The sequence below is a fragment of the Dermacentor variabilis genome, chromosome 11 (assembly GCF_050947875.1).
Source record: "Dermacentor variabilis isolate Ectoservices chromosome 11, ASM5094787v1, whole genome shotgun sequence".
NCBI lineage: Eukaryota > Metazoa > Arthropoda > Arachnida > Ixodida > Ixodidae > Dermacentor > Dermacentor variabilis.
The window spans coordinates 8,751,392-8,769,309 of NC_134578.1; the positions used below are offsets into that span (position 1 = coordinate 8,751,392).

A 17,918-nucleotide genomic window follows, 5' to 3' on the forward strand; every position below is an offset into this window, starting at 1 on the left:
TATGCGGCAGATTACCTCTAAAACAGGGTGCGCCGGTGCGTATGCGCTCAGCCACGCTTACAGTCATGCACAGCCACGGCCAATATGTGTGCCAGAAACCCGAGATGTGCACCAACTTGTCCCCCCACTCTGCACCCTCTCGCACGCTTTATCACGTTACAGCGAGCTCGCGCCCCTCCCCTCTGTCCCTTTGCTTGCACAGGAAGGAGACACTTGTGAAGCCACCATCTTTCTTGTCTCCCACTTGCAAGCCTTCAGTCGCAACTAAAGCACACAGCACGTGGGGCACGACAGGATCTTATCGCAGTTGGACTTTATACGCAACATAATTCGGCTCCACTTCCGAAATTTCTCTTGTCGTCAGGCATGCTATTTGAAAGGTGCGTTTGCAAACATCTGCTTGTAATTTAATCCTTTGACCATCCGCGTCCGCCGAAGTTTCTGCTTATTGTCTAGGTGTTAGTTTGTGGCGGCAGTGAAATTTTGTTATACAGAAATCGCATACAAGCACACTTCATTATATAGAGGTTCTAAATACAGGGCGGTCTATGGACAAGAGGTTAAGAAAAGTTAAATAGTACTTTGGTATATCGAGAGTTTCGTTATATTGAAGTTTGTAGAGGAGGATTGGAACAGTATAGTGGGTTGTCCTCTCCAGCACTTTCTAGTGGGTTGTTCTCTTCAGCGCTCTTGCTCGAGAAACGTTGCTCATGCTGGAAGTCCGTGCCCTGCTCTAACAGCTGGTCCCAAACGCCGGTGACTAACAAACGCCTTTACAAGTTTAGTATATCGAGGTTTACCTGTACTTGTAATAATCTTCATATTCTTAATAAAGTAAAACAAGAAGTGAAACAAAAGACAACTTTGCTGCCAGTGAAAGCTCTGTATGATACATCTATGAAATGCTCTACCAAATTAGCTATGGCGACTGCTGTTCCTTTGTACACTTTGTATTTGCATTCATGTGCTGAACCTAGCCTTGAGCAAGTTATCCAGCACCACTTGCAACCATGGCAGTGGATGCAGAACATCCTTCCAACTGCAGGCATCATGTAGCACATGATCTTATTCCAATACAATTATTGGCCGTCTGGCGAATAAACCCACATATGCTATGTCAAGAATTTAAGGCTGTCAGAGTTGAGACTCTTGCTATGCAATGTGCCAAAATCAGGAAAATCAAAGAGTGAAGGCTCTTGGTTTAGCTGCTGATACTATATGAGTTTACGGCAATATTTCATGTGCAAAGAAAAAGAAGAGGCTCACAGCATGCATGACCCTTGGGTACAAGACAATGCAAAATGCCTCACCAAAACACATTACAGCTTTTACCTAATTCTTCAGAGTTTGCACAAAGGCTTTCTGTGTGTGTTTTGCCGACTCTGTGGAAACGCATGACACAGCCTTGTGTCAAGGAGGGTCACAAGCAGAGTGATGTTTCGAAAACCTGTACTCACATCTTGAGACAAGTCCCACCGTAGCCGTATGGGAGTAGGCAACTCCAGGCTAGAATGGCCCCTGGTGTTTCCGCTTTCATCATATCTGCAAATACAGTATAGACCGCTAGAGCAATGAAACTCTGGACGTACATAAAGAGCATCCTGCGTGCAAAATTTTCCATTTCAATTACGAGTGAATGTATTACAAGAAGCTTGTGAAAATAGGTGGTTTTGATACTGAAACAGGAAATAACGCCCCAATTAACACTCAGAGGAAACTTCACAGAATCCAGGGGATTGTGAACCAGCGCAGCTTCTCATCATGACCTCTGAAATCAGGTGGCGCGTGCGACAGGCAGAAAATCTCACCATGGTTCGGGATTTTCTTCATAACTGCTGAACTAACCACTAGGTGCATGCATCATATGCTTAGATGATATTTTAAAGTCTGTTAATAAGAAATTTATACAATTACCAGCCCTGCAGCTTCATCAGGATTTCTTCAATAGTATGTACAATTCATTTATAACCACTTTAGCCAAAGTGAAATTTCATTACAACTGGCCTTTAAAAAGTGCTTGTGTATGTGACAGCTGCACGATTCCTTAACATCTGTTTGCACATATGAGCAGACAAGGCTACATTTTGGGGGGACGCACAACTCTCTTGCATCCCCTAATGTTCGTCTTCCCCACACAAATTGACGTTTCACGACATTCAGCTTCCCAGCTTGGCACACATGCAACGGTGGGAGTTGATGCCACAGTTACACAGCCACAAAGAGAGATGGCACAAGTATTCCGATGCGAGCACTACCTGAGGATGTGGATAACTCCGGCGTGAGAGGAGCTTCCTTCCTTCTGTTCAGCTGTGAAACCACAGCACATGCAAACCGAACACACACTCGCCAGTGTGCTTCGCAGGACTGCCCCGTGAGATGCTTTGGCACTGGCAAGCTTGGATTGCTTGGACGCACTTCCTTTCATGAGACTGCACCCACGAACGACTCACATATCAATAGGAGTACAACATGACAAGCATTTGCATGGTAACCTTGGTAAGTTAAACCTCCTCGATTTTTCAGTGTGTTTCATTGAGGCATTATATATTGTACTTATATTGGGTAGTTGCCACCATTATATAAAATAAGCAAGAAATGCCCTTTTTGAACGTTTCCACCACTCTGTGCTCTGTCCGTTAGCAAGAGCATTTGAAACCTTACTATTTCTACATTATTTATACAGAATCTTAAAGCAATTTATGGCGCAGCACCTCACAGCAAAACTCACTTGAGGATGAAGAAGTCCTGGGCAAGCACGAACTCCCAATAGTGGCCCATGATGGGAGCGTCAGCCCAGGAGTGCTCCGCATTGAAGCCCACCCGGCCATTTCTGCCCACTACGAGGTTGAAGGACTTGTCGAACCACCGGTCGTACCCGCGGCCGTGGAGCAAGGCACGTGCATAGTGGTTCAACTCATTTGGGTTGCTTGGATCGTACCTGGGATGCAGAAAAACGTGCCTGATCAATCACATACCTTACCTTAGCATGAATGTGGACATGTGAGCCATGTTTCATCAGAGCATGACAACTACACACATTAAAAAGAAGCCTCGCAAATCTGCCATCATTTTCAAGCACCAGTGTGGACTACAGAGTTGGAATCGCCAATGAATGGTCAGATTGATGAATCTGTTTGCTTTCAGAAATTAACTGCCCTACAGAACCATAGCTATTGCATTGTTGGCAATGCAGGTTTCTAGAGCACAGTTACTGTGAATGTGCATTCCTTTTCCTAATCATACTTCCACTGCCACACAAAGCATGCACTAGTCAGGGCACTGACCAAGGCATTTGGACGTCGTCTCATATCCCGCAGTTTGCTGCAGCAAAGCGAAGGACTGAGCAAGTTCTCTCTGCATTGTTTTAAGAGCATGCATTGATGCACCAAGTGTGTTTACACATGTGATAATGTTCTGTCGTAACTATAGTGCAAGTGCAGTTTCCTTGCTGTATGACTTTTCTCCAAGTAAACATCACTTGTTAGACCAGTGCTTCAACCTTATGGTCAGCCTTTGTTCAACTGGTGCATCTCATGAAAACTCTAGCCTACTGTTATAAAGTGTTGTTGAAGTTTCTGCAGGACATGGAGCTCGACAAGTACTGTTATAAAGTGTTGTTGAAGTTTCTGCAGGACATGGAGCTCGACAAGCGGCTCTAGCAAGGCAACTGTCTCATTACATAAGCACTCACCACTTCTCTTATCATTATCACCTATCCCAGTGCTTTAACCCCCCTTCTCTCCTCCCCAGTGCAGAGTAGCAGACTAGAGTGCACTAGCTCAGGTTGACCTCTCTGTCTTTTCTGTAAATAAATTCTATTCATTCTAGCCTACTGTTTGTTGCTTCTGAAAAATACTACAGATGAATTCAGACCTCATGCATTCCTTCAATCACTCTCGAAGATACATTTACTCTTGCATTACATAACACCTAGAACCATGATCTGATTATGAGGCATGCCATAGTGGGGGACTCTAATAGTTTGGACCACCTGGGGTTCTTTAACGTGCATCTAAATCTAAGTACGTGGGTGTTTTCACATTTTGCCCCCATTGAAATGTGGCCACCGAGGCCGGGTTCAATCCCATGACCTCATGCTTAGCAGCGCAACACCATAGCCGCTAAACAACCATGGTGGGTAATATAACACCCAGCAGCCCACCTCACAGAAGCATCGGGCATCGTGGCAGGGCTTTGCCAATTAACGTACTACACCAAAAATGAAGCAACTGGGAGCCCACCTCACAGAAGCATCGGGCATCGTGGCAGGGCTTTGCCAATTAACGTACTCCACCAAAAATGAAGCAACTGGGAACATGGCCACAGCGCGGCACTGCACTCACGACCTCCCTACAGATTTTCAGTCTAGTTTCCACAATGCTACACAGCTTCAGTGGTACAGAATGCATGTCATGTTGAAGGTACCACCAACAAGCCACAGCTTGGCTAGCCAGTAGCTGCCTTATGTTCTGTACCAGCTATTATCTTAACCTCCAGGTATGTGCTGCAGTCATACAATTGCTCTGTACCAGTATCACCAAAGGCAAGTCCTACTTACCAGGGACCTTACCAAACTTTGGTCCTACTTACCAAAGTTTCATTTCTGGTTCACCAGAAACAAACCACACGTGTCAGCTCATTTCAGCAAATGCAGCCAAACTTGGCCATTGTCACTTGTTTCGTGATATACAATTGTCACAATGTATCCAAATAATGATGGTTATTGCCTATGTTTCGACGTAAAGCTTCTTTTTCAGAACTAGCTTTCTTTATAGGGGCACCGCAACACTTTCTGAACATGGTAAGAAAAAGTTAGTGATGTGCAGACAATGCTATTGTGAACATGCAAGACAAATATCATTCTACTGCATGCTAAAGGGAGCCCACAATCTCGCATACTAGATTGCTCACTCTCTCCTGCAGCTTTCAAGGCCCCAACTCACTTGCCCCCATAGCCAGTATGACATCCCGTAGATGCCAGCCACTGGGCAATTGTTCCTGGCCATGAGTTATTCACAAGCAGAACCTTACACAGGTATCATCATCATCATCATCATCATCATCATCATCATCATCATCATCATCATCATCATCATCATCAGCCTGGTTACGCCCACTGCAGGGCAAAGGCCTCTCCCATATTTCTCCAACAACCCCGGTCATGTACTAATTGTGGCCATGCTGTCCCTGCAAACTTCTTAATCTCATCCGCCCACCTAACTTTCTGCCGCCCCCTGCTACGCTTCCCTTCCCTTGGGATCCAGTCCGTAACCCTTAATGACCATCGGTTATCTTCCCTCCTCATTACATGTCCTGCCCATGCCCATTTCTTTTTCTTGATTTCAACTAAGATGTCATTAACTCGCGTTTGTTCCCTCACCCAATCTGCTCTTTTCTTATCCCTTAAAGTTACACCTATCATCCTTCTTTCCATAGCTCGTTGTGTCGTCCTCAATTTGAGTAGAACCCTTTTCGTAAGCCTCCAGGTTTCTGCCCCGTAGGTGAGTACTGGTAAGACACAGCTATTATATACTTTTCTCTTGAGGGATAACGGCAACCTGCTGTCCATGATTTGGGAATGCCTGCCAAACGCACTCCAGCCCATTCTTATTCTTCTGATTATTTCCGTCTCATGATCCGGATCCGCCGTCACTACCTGCCCTAAGTAGATGTATTCCCTTACGACTTCCAGTGCCTCGCTGCCTATTGTAAATTGCTGTTCTCTCCCGAGACTGTTAAGCATTACTTTAGTTTTCTGCATATTAATTTTTAGACCCACTCTTCTGCTTTGCCTCTCCAGGTCAGTGAGCATGCATTGCAATTGGTCCCCTGAGTTACTAAGCAAGGCAATATCATCAGCGAATCGCAAGTTACTAAGGTATTCTCCATTAACTTTTATCCCCAATTCTTCCCAATCCAGGTCTCTGAATACCTCCTGTAAACACGCTGTGAATAGCATTGGAGATATCGTATCTCCCTGCCTGACGCCTTTCTTTATTGGGATTTTGTTGCTTGCTTTATGGAGGACTACGCTGGCTGTGGAGCCGCTATCGATATCTTCCAGTATTTTTACATATGGCTCATCTACACCCTGATTCCGTAATGCCTCCATGACTGCTGAGGTTTCGACTGAATCAAACGCTTTCTCGTAATCAATGAAAGCTATATATAACGGTTGCTTATATTCTGCACATTTCTCTATCACTTGATTGATAGTGTGAATATGGTCTATTGTTGAGTAGCCTTTACGGAATCCTGCCTGGTCCTTTGGTTGACAGAAGTCTAAGGTGTTCCTGATTCTATTTGCAATTACCTTAGTAAATACTTTGTAGGCAACAGACAGTAAGCTGATCGGTCTATAATTTTTCAAGTCTTTGGCGTCCCCTTTCTTATGGATTAGGATTATGCTAGCGTTCTTCCAAGATTCCGGTACGCTCGAGGTCATGAGGCATTGCGTATACAGGGTGGCCAGTTTCTCTAGAACAATCTGTCCACCATCCTTCAACAATTCTGCTGTTACCTGATCCTCCCCAGCTGCCTTCCCCCTTTGCATATCTCCTAAGGCTTTCTTTACTTCTTCCGGCGTTACCTTCGGGATTTCGAATTCCTCTAGACTATTTTCTCTTCCATTATCGTCGTGGGTGCCACTGGTACTGTATAAATCTCTATAGAACTCCTCAGCCACTTGAACCATCTCATCCATATTAGTAATGATATTGCCGGCTTTGTCTCTTAACGCATACATCTGATTCTTGCCAATTCCTAGTTTCTTCTTCACTGTTTTTAGGCTTCCTCCGTTCCTGAGAGCATGTTCAATTCTATCCATATTATACTTCCTTATGTCAGCTGTCTTACGCTTGTTGATTAACTTCGAAAGTTCTGCCAGTTCTATTCTAGCTGTAGGGTAAGATGCTTTCATACATTGGCGTTTCTTGATCAGATCTTTCGTCTCCTGGGATAGTTTGCTGGTATCCTGCCTAACGGAGTTACCACCGACTTCCATTGCACACTCCTTAATGATGCCCACAAGATTGTCGTTCATTGCTTCAACACTAAGGTCCTCTTCCTGAGTTAAAGCTGAATACCTGTTCTGTAGCTTGATCTGGAATTCCTCTATTTTCCCTCTTACCGCTAACTCATTGATCGGCTTCTTATGTACCAGTTTCTTCCGTTCCCTCCTCAGGTCTAGGCTAATTCGAGTTCTTACCATCCTGTGGTCACTGCAGCGCACCTTGCCGAGCACCTCCACATCTTGTATGATGCCAGGGTTAGCGCACAGTATGAAGTCTATTTCATTTCTAGTCTCGCCGTTCGGGCTCCTCCACGTCCACTTTCGGCTATCCCGCTTGCGGAAGAAGGTATTCATTATCCTCATATTATTCTGTTCCGCAAACTCTACTAATAACTCTCCCCTTCTATTCCTAGTGCCTATGCCATATTCCCCCACTGCCTTGTCTCCAGCCTGCTTCTTGCCTACCTTGGCATTAAAGTCGCCCATTAGTATAGTGTATTTAGTTTTTACTCTACCCACCGCCGATTCCACGTCTTCATAGAAGCTTTCGACTTCCTGGTCATCATGACTGGATGTAGGGGCGTAGACCTGTACAACCTTCATTTTGTACCTCTTATTAAGTTTCACAACAAGACCTGCCACCCTCTCGTTAATGCTATAGAATTCCTGTATGTTACCAGCTATATTCTTATTAACCAGGAATCCGACTCCTAGTTCTCTTCTATCCGCTAAGCCCCGGTAGCACAGGACGTGCCCGCTATTTAGCACTGTATATGCTTCTTTTGGCCTCCTAACTTCACTGAGCCCTATTATATCCCATTTACTGCCCTCTAATTCCTGCAATAGCACTGCTAGACTCGCCTCACTAGATAACGTTCTAGCGTTAAACGTTGCCAGGTTCATATTCCAATGGCGGCCTGTCCGGAGCCAGTGATTCTTAGCACCCTCTGCTGCGTCGCAGGTCTGACCGCCGCCGTGGTCAGTTGCTTCGCAGCTGCTGGGGACTGAGGGCCGGGGTTTGATTGTTGTGTTCATAGGAGGTCGTGGCCAAGTACTGCACCAGGGTGGCCAATCCTGCTCTGGTGAGGGAGTGCGTTACCGGTTCTGGTCACCGGGATCAGGCCACACTCCAGGCCTGTTTGTGCAATTTTATCAACACGCGGATTGTTTTCTTTTTTATCCTGTGGAAAATTGCCGGCACCGGGATTCGAACCATGGACCTCTTGCACGCGAGACGGGTGTTCTACCTCTACGCCACCGCTTATCTACAGGTATCTACATCCCTTTAATATTCCAGCAAATGGGATATCTTTGTTGCTCTCTGGCACAATCCTTACAAGCTGACCTTAAAGGTTAACATTAGTACACAGTGGAAAGAAAGAAGAAAAGTAATAGTTAGGACACTGTTATCAACACTGCCTAAAGTCAAAGGAACCGATGAGATGAGTGGTAATGGGGACAGTAAACATTGCGTTCTCTATATCTCTTTTTATTACATCTCCCTAAATTCAAAAAACAATTTTTTTGAATATAATGATTGAAAAGCATTGTAATCACTCCAATACATTCTCAGCTTTCAAGAAAAGGTGTTTTAAGACCTCTTTAACATTAGGGGTGAATATAAAGTGATACACCATGCATAAACTGCATTTTTCTAATCGGAAAATTATACAAAAAAAAAGCATAGCACAACAAAAATTTTTTAAATACAATACTTTGTGCACATCTTCCCAAAAAGAGTTGGGAAGTGCAGCGGTCAACAAGATTCACCAACCGCAAAGGGGTGTACAGAAGCCCTTTCCAAGTACGCACCGGTACTCATCCTCATCAAGCACGAGCACGAACGCGGCCTTCTCGATGGCGTCGAGTGAGATGCGGTTGAGGCCCTTGCGGAAGTGGGTCTCGCGGAGGTGTGCCCATTGGCTCCGCTCACCGGCCGTCAGGGCTCCCAAGTGGGCCTCCCCCGGCTGCGGCTCACCCGTGTAGTCCAGGATGCGCTGTATCTGTCGCTGAAGGTCACAGGGCTGCAGCAGGCGGTGCTTGTGGTATACAGAGAGCTTGAAGAAGCGGCCTCGGTGGTAGACCGCCACATGCTGAGAGTCCTGGTAGTGGACCAGCCGGTCCGTCTCCACGCCCGGGACTCTGGGCAATCGCAAGTGCTTCATTTTCATGAGTGTGTGTGAAGAATAAGGGAATTCTGTGGGACTTGACTTTTTTGTTAATTACAGCCATATGAATAAAATGGACAATAAAGCAAGAGAAAGCATAGTGAATAAGGCAGAAAGCTGGGCTAGTTGGTGCGAGTAGCTTGAGATATTTACAACGAAAAAATGAAAATGTATAACATGTAGGCAGGGCAGGCACTGACAGGTCAGCATCCCTCCTGTTTTCTTCATGTTGTGTGTTTCCCTTGTTTGAGCGCCGTAAATATGTCAAGCTTAGGGAAAATTGTTCGTTATGTTTAACCGAAACTTCAATGAAACATACCAAGTTCCCCCTATGAGCTTCCCCTGGCTTTTTTGTCTGTTTTATTCATATGGACATATTTATGAAAGACAGATGAGGGAATGGATGGGCTACAGAAATTAGTTGAATCACATCATAGCACAGACACAGAGAAATATGACAAACAGAAACTGACAAAAGTATGCCTTTTTCATCTATAAAAAGTTTAAGGCACATATCAGTCACTCATCTATGCAGTTATCTACAAATTATCCCCCAATAATTATTTACTGATAACCTACGAGGTCATCTAAATGGTGCTATGTGTTGAATGACATTCCTCACTGGCATGTCTTGTTTTGACTGCAAGAAACCAGTCAGCTCACTCCTTGCTCTTGCTTGTAACTGCGGTTATAATTAAGGGGGATCTGAAGAATGTCCAGGTTATCACAATGCATTTCATTAATTCTGCAATTTTCTATGACTGGGCATGAATATAACCAGGTCATGCCCAACAGCACTCTTATTCATTGTTCAACAATGAGGCAAACATTTCCCAACACATTGAAACTACAAGAAAATGTTGCCATAATGGGCTCTTATTTAATGTTGTTTAGCCCTTCTTAACAGCACCTGCAATGTCATTGTGCCACTGATAACTGCAGTATGACTGAACTAGCCGGTCTGGTATGCTTTGTCAAGCCAGGCACAGTTCTATCTAATTTGTATCCCAATTTTATACTGCACTGATAATTTGTGATACCACAGATCCTGCTCCTGCTACTGCCTACCTGCTGTTCTTGAAGTTAGGCATTAGTGCAAGCAAGTGTGTGCTGCATGATAAAGTTTACTGGTGGCATTGCTGGTAAACGTTGCAGCGTTATAGATCAGGCCAAAAACAGGAGGATATGTGTTATGTATCAGCTACAGCAGAAACACATTCTACATTTTACACAGTCTACTGTTTTGTATTGATTCTCACTGATTCAGATTGTCCAACACTTCATAGAAACAAGAACAGCACCAATCACAGTGGCATCAAAGAGAATCAAAAGAAACGAAATGCCACTACTTTAACACTGTACTCCCCAGCTTCCTAAATAACAACTCGCATAGATTCTGGAACCACTTTCGTTGAAGAAACACACTGGAAATTCAGCTCTCGTCAAGTGAAAAAGCCGATAAAGCCAATAGATATAACCAATTCTTTCATTCGGTCTTCACGAACGATAATGACATCATGCCGGGCTTAGTTCCATGGACTGTTTCCACTATCAATCCACTCGTTACCACAGACGCTGGTGTTCTTAATCTTCTGCTTGCCCTAGACATTAAAAGAGCATGTGGCCCAGACAATATACCCAACCAATTTCTTAAATACTATGCACAGTGGTGCAGCAGATACCTCGACCTTATTTTCCGTAAATCCCTCTCAACACCAAAACTACCCAAAGATTGGAAAATAGCTAAAATTATTCCGATCTACAAATTGGGTGATAAATCCATGGAATCAAATTTCACACCAGTATCGTTAACGAACACGGCATGCAAACTACTTGAACATACAATTTCAAAACATTCACCTTTTCTTTTTTTAAATAAAGGCATTCTGTCCCCTAACTAGCACAGCTTTCGCAGGGGTCTATCAACCATAACGCAGTTAACCGAAGTCATCCATGATCTCGCACTAATTATTAAAAATCACAGCCAAATGGGCATAATCCTACTTGATTTTCCGAAAGCATTTCACTGTGTTTGTCACACCAACCTAATAACTAAACTAAAAAACATTATCGGAGACGGAGAAATTGTTGCTTGGTTTCGTGGGTTTTTCTTTAATAGATCTCAGTTTGTTACTTTCGAGTATATCGCACCAGATATAGTACCAGTTATGTCAGGAGTGCCCCAGGATTCCGTGCTCAGGCCCTTGTTATTTCACGTGTGTATTAATGATATAACTACTAATATAGACTGTAAGATAAAGTTATTTGCAAATGATTATCAATTATATAGAAATTAAAACGATCAAGATCACTACTCCCTTAACAAATCCCTTAGTGCTATTACAGAATAGTGCTCAGACTGGCACATGACAAGCAATGTAAAAAAATCAGCATGTATGATGATAACGAGGAAAGAAGAACCTTCAGACTTATGCTACACCATGAATGCCACAGCTTTGACTAAAGTACAGAAACATAAATATCTAGGCTTACCAATAACATCAGACTTAAGGTGGTATGAGCACATTGACCACATTACTCCATCTGCTATGCAAAAATTATTTTTTCTTCGTAGATCACTTTATATGGCACCCTTGTCAACAAAACTAACGTACAAAACATTCGTTAGGCCGATCCTCGAATACAGAAACACTGCATGGTTTCCTGACCCAGACCAACATAAAGAAAATAGAAACAGTACGAAGGAAGGTCATTCGATTCATCCACAACAAATTTAAATGTGAAGGCTCTCCTACTAACCTTCTAGCTATATTTCTGGGCTCCTTACATTAGAAGCACAAGCGAAACAGGCACATTTAAAATTTCTTTACCAACTCCTGTATAATTATTTCAAAATCAACATTTCAAATTATATTTCTGATTCACAAACACAACCTACTAGGCACAAACATACACACACTTTAGTAAAGTATAAATGTAGCAATGATATGTTTAAATTTTCCTTTTTTCCGGTTGCCATCCGTGAATGGAACATGTTAGTGCCTCTCACCACTAGTGCTGAGTCACTGTCTGAGTTTGAATTACAAATGGAAAAAATCTCCTAGCATGTTAAAATTGCTAGTGCTATTATTCGATGATGCAAACCAGCATGTACCTGTACCTTGTGTATGTAGTCATGTATGCAGCATAGAATGTTTAAAATGCTATTTTTATTCTATCGTGAAAATTAGCATGTACTTATATTTGGTGTATATATTATGTAGTGTAAATTGCCTATGAGCAAAGTGCAAGTTGTTGTTACACATTTGTTGTTACATATGTTACACACCTTTGGTATCTGTACATATATAGTGCCCATCTGCTATGGTATCAGTAGAGACTGGCAGTACTGTAAATAAATAAATAAATAAATAAATAAATAAATAAATAAATAAATAAGTTCGTGCCAAGCAGCATGGTCACTTCAGAGTTGTGTGTGCTCCAGGTTCATGGCTAAACATGGGGAAGGCAGCGATGGAAATTCAAGGCAATGAGCAAAACGAGAACAAGGTAAAAGCAGGAGCCAATGTTTCGGCAAGTGGACTTGTCTTTTTCAAGGCAAGTCCACTTGTTGAAACATTGGCTTCCACTTTTACCTTGTTCTCGTCGAGTCCACAAGATAAGAAATTTTCTACATCCTAACACTGCTGAGACTGGCTGCGACTAAACTCCACCTCTACAACTTCATATCTGGCTTCAAATACAACTTCAGCCTATAATTTAGGATGGGCATGCTAACCATGCGACATCAAGCTGTTGCTCGTATGGCAGGAAGCACAAGAACACCTTGTCTCAATACACACACCACATTTCTTCTGCACTATCACCCGTTGACATGAATTCAGGCTGTCACCAACCTCGTTTGGCACTTGAAGAGCCACTAAAGAGAAAGATTATTTGAGCTGTATTAGTCAATCAGCCTACCAAAATACCAAAAAGGCCACTCTGACCATGAGAAGAAGATTGGTAAGCCAGGGAATACCCAAAAACGAAAAATGGGTGTTGATGCAATGTACAAGTTCCAGCACTAGCTTTCCGCGAGGTCATAAATTTTGACTGCGACTGCTCAGGCCTTAATTTTCTTTAACCAGCAAAGGTGGGACACACAGTCTTCTAAACTAAGACTAAACTCGGCAAGTTTCAAGGACATCGACAGAGCCGCTACGGTCAAACATTAAAAAAAGAACACTGAAATTCATCACATTACCTCGCAGTTTAGGCCCGAAATAAAAAGAGAAAAGGAACTTTGGACCTTCATTTCTCCCTCTAATAATCAACCTGTTACAGCAAAATTAACGAAAATAGAGTTTTGAAAGATACTTGATCAGTCAAAACTGACTAGTGCCCCTTTAAGCATGTATTACTTCAGAAAATTATTTCAAGTAGGCCTTCTCACCGAGTCGTGTTGAACTGTCGCTCATACTGCCGGGAGCAGAGAGGTACGATGCCCTGGACCATGATGGGACTCATCTGCTGGGTGTCAATACCGCGGCGAAAGAGCAGCGAGGCATACACCAGGTTGGCTGCCCGAGCAGCCTGGTTGGAACTCATCTTCACCATGATGGCATCAATGGCATAGAAGTTGGAGTTGACCATTATGGGACTGCGGCCTCGTAAGTACACATACTCTTCCCACCAGTCTGACACATAGTTGGCCGCCCACCAGGACTTCAGCAACAAGTATCTGGACACCGCAGCAGACAGACAGTGAGGTTAGTGAAAGGACAGAAACATTAGACAAGGGGTTCCCGAAACTTCTGACACTGAGAAACCTGACTGTCTTAACAGAATGGCTGAGTAACCTGCCTACATTTTACACACAAGATGCTGAAAGTACGGATACACTGCTCCTCAGTAAGAATCTATGTACATTCAATCAAAGGGTAACATGTTAATTTCAGAGAAATACAAATGAAAATTAAGTTTTTATGAGTCAGAAGAGTGACTGAATTGTCCCCGTGGTGAACAAAAGGATAAACATGAGCAGGGAAGGGGTTGTTCATGTGTAAGCACCTAATTGCATGGCTTTCCAAACCATCGAGGTTGCCAGGGTTAACAGCGTTTCTAAAGTCTTGGTCAGGGAGAAGCGGACACTTTCTTAAACGTTCAGTGCGCTTCTCTGCAATGCAGTTTTGCTAACCAACATGCATGACTTGCATAGCTTTGAAATGGCCATTGTTCAAGTAAGGATGTAGTCAACAAATACGACTATTTTATAATAGCTGCAAGTACGGTGAACAAGAGGACATAAGAGACATCTTCCAAAGCACAAGCAGCATAAATTTGTTGAATGAAATACCAGCCCTCCTACGTTTCGGCACTGTACGATAAGAAAGCTAGCTGAACAATTTACAAAAAGCCTGTAATGAAAATAGTCACAAATCATCATCATCATCATAATCATCATCATCATCCTGGTTACGCCCACTGCAGGGCAAAGGCCTCTCCCATACTTCTCCAACTACCTCGGTCATGTACTAATTGTGGCCATGTTGTCCCTGCAAACTTAATCTCATCCGCCCACCTAACTTTCTGCCGCCCTCTGCTACACTTCCCTTCCCTTGGAATCCATTCCGTAACTCTTAATGACCATCGGTTATCTTCCCTTCTCATTACGTGCCCTGCCCATGCCCGTTTCTTTTTCTTGATTTCAACTAAGATATCATTAACTCGCGTTTGTTCCCTCACCCAATCTGCTCTTCTTATCCCTTAATGTTACACATACCATTCTTCTTTCCATAGCTTGTTGCGTTGTCCTCAATTTAAGTAGAACCATTTTCGTAAGCCTCCAGGTTTCTGCCCCGTACGTGAGTACTGGTAAGACACAGCTGTTACAAACTTTTCTCTTGAGGGATAATGGCAACCTGCTGTTCATGATCTGAGAATGCCTGCCAAACGCACCCCAGCCCATTCTTATTCTTCTGATTATCTCAGTCTCATGATCCAAAATATGAGAATATGAGAGGGAAAACAATGGCCATCGGAACAGTGACACTTTCTCCAAGTGTGCAACTTTAGTAAAGTTGCATACTTTAAAAGTCAAGCTAGCAATATTAAGGGGAAGCAACCAGCTAAGAGGCAGAAGCAGTACTTCGTCTGAACTAGCATATCCAAAAATTCTCACACTGTGCAAAGCAAAAACTTGATTCCCAGCTGAGATGCTGCCATTCACTGCCCTTAAAACCAAGCCAAGACTCACATAGACCTTACCGCTGCAACTTGACAGCAATCCCACTGCGAAACTCAGCTGCCAGTGCTTCCATACGCTTGTAGTTTGCATCATCGAGCAGAGGCCGCACAGACTTAAGGTAACGCTGCATGGTGTCATCCAGCGATGGCAGTGGTAGCTTGGGCAGTGTCGACTGGTAGCTGAACAGCAGTGGATCCCGGCCCTTGAGCAACTTGACAGCGCAGAACCAAAGCTGTGTTGGCAAGGACACCTTTAAATAAAAAAGAACGCAAGGTAGGTGTTTTGGCCTACTACCGCAATTGCTCGCACAACGATCACGCCCCCACTTTTGTCATAAATTTTGTTTTTCTCAAGTAATGATCACACTCCAAACTCTAATGTTTTGTCTACACTTTCTTCCATATTTGTGTGTCTTGGTGGACGGATGAACGGATGGAGTTGCTTCACCATGGAGCAGTATGCTAGTTACACAGCTGCCTTAAAACTTACGGTTAATGAGTATGTACTGAAGCACCGCAACGACAATGCTGGCAGGAACTTGAGGAGGTGGTCCTCAAGTACATAACTGATCTCCATATTAAAGGATGCACCATAACACTCAAGATGATACAGAACTAGGCACACACAATTGCGTGGAGGCAAGGAACTCTGGTGAAAGACATCTGCACAAGCAATGGATGGATAACACAATGGAATGGGAATTACAGTGGAATAGGCTATCACAACAGTGGACGCCATGCCAGCAGCTCATGTCCACCTATGAAGATAGAGTGACAGACTTCAGCTCTTTGTCCTCGAGGAAAAATGGTGCCGCTCGTGGCAAATTACAAACGTTGACCAAACTCCACTCAACTTTGACATGCCTTGAAGCGAAACAGTCAGGAAGAAGGGTGCCAGTTGTGACATAATCAAGACATCAAGTGTGTAAAATCAATAGTGCAAAGAGACGCTGTCACTAATGATGGAAGTTTTTACGATGTTGAAAAGGAAAACTCTCACAGAGGGAAACTCCTTTCATGGTATTCATGCCCAAGAGAACGGATTGATAACAGTGGACCTCATGGTTATTTGGAGCAAGCCTGTTTTGGGATGGTGATCAGAAGCAAATCTGCATCCCTTGCTCCTTGTGGTGAACATCTTTTGTGGTCACCTTGTGGAAAGATTGCACAAAAATGCAGGAGCTATGCATCAGTGTTGCTGTCACTGCTACAGCCTCTCACACGTCCTTGAATAAGCTGTTCAAGAACAAAATCTGAAGGTTTATGCAAAATGGATGGCCACATGGTAGAATAATTTGATGCCGACTGGCAAAATCAAAAAGGCCCTTGTTAGAGGTACTTTGTGCCTGGATTTTAGGAGTGTGATCTCCTAAGAAGTGGTTGTCAAGAGTTTCAAAAAGACAAGGGTAGTGAACATGCTTGGTGTGACCAAAGATTAAATGCTGTAGGACTGTGATGATGCATTGAGGCTTGACATTAGCCTCTGAAAAGGAAGCTTATAGCAATGGCAGTGTGGATTCAGACTCCAAATAAGTGCGAGTAAAGTAAGTGACTAAAATAAGACAGAGAGAGATTGAAAAAAGAAAAAAAGAAGCTAGGTGCAATTTGTGCCATCTTTATTTATAATTCATTTATTTGAAACTACTGTAGGCCCATCCGGCCCATGTAGGAAGGGGGGGGGGGGGCATATATTATATACTGATAGTGCCGGGAAAAAAAAAAAGTTATAAAAAAATTAGTAAAGACAGCAAAAAAAAAAAAAGGAATGAAAGAAGAAAAAACATGGAACATACAGCAGATCATCTTAACTGTTTAGCAAAGCACAAGCACTTCAAGAGAATTAAATTAGTGCACTCCCAAATCACTTCTGAAAGTCAATTCCAATCTTATATTGTACATGGAGAAAAGCTGTTAGCTCCTTTGAAATGCTTTCGTTTAGCAAGAACTGTCTACAAGGAATGGCTGCCTGTGTGTTTTGAGTGTCTGGTGTTTAAAAGGACTGACAACCAATTTTCATGGTAACCATTTTTTTTTTTTTTTGTGCAATGGAAAGCTTACCAGTCAGAGTGTCTAATCATGAAGTTGTAACATGGAAAACATTGTGGAACATTTTGTATCAGAATTTTTTTTATCTGCACTGAGGATGTAGCCATTCACTGGAAGTGGGCTGAAAAGAGTGACAGGTGAGTGCGATGGTGATTATACGCCGGCATTTTTGGGAGGCAAATGACAAGTGCGGCCATGCTGTGAGAAAGTATTTTGTTTATCAAGTTGATGTTCCTGCAATTTATGTTTTCTGAAGTACTAAAGCATTTCTGTGATAACAGCTATGCATTCTCATGGTTTCCTGTCCAACCACTCTGGTAATTGGATCAAAAACGAAACAATGCTTTCACACGTGATACGCAAATCTGTGCGTTGCCGTAGCCATGTGTGCGCTTTTGATATCCAAAGCATAGAATAAAGCGCAACTGTCTAATAATATACTAACTGCAATGTTAAGAAATAATTATGCTGTACTTAATAACAATCGACTTACATACAGTAAT

General features: G+C 43.1%; 1 protein-coding gene across 4 annotated transcripts in view; it reads right to left on the reverse strand.

The window, feature by feature from the left end:
* The window catches only part of whd (carnitine O-palmitoyltransferase whd), a 49,169-nt gene that overhangs the window by 16,117 nt on the left and 15,134 nt on the right, over positions 1 to 17,918 (reverse strand). For all 4 annotated transcript variants that reach the window (XM_075674782.1, XM_075674784.1, XM_075674785.1 and 1 more), the window contains exons 3-7: positions 15,391 to 15,620; positions 13,577 to 13,864; positions 8,825 to 9,154; positions 2,729 to 2,938; positions 1,458 to 1,542 (exon numbers count right to left, since the gene is read on the reverse strand). In XM_075674782.1, the coding sequence (XP_075530897.1) occupies positions 1,458 to 1,542; positions 2,729 to 2,938; positions 8,825 to 9,154; positions 13,577 to 13,864; positions 15,391 to 15,620 (1,143 nt within the window). The remainder of the gene's footprint in view (positions 1 to 1,457; positions 1,543 to 2,728; positions 2,939 to 8,824; positions 9,155 to 13,576; positions 13,865 to 15,390; positions 15,621 to 17,918) is intronic.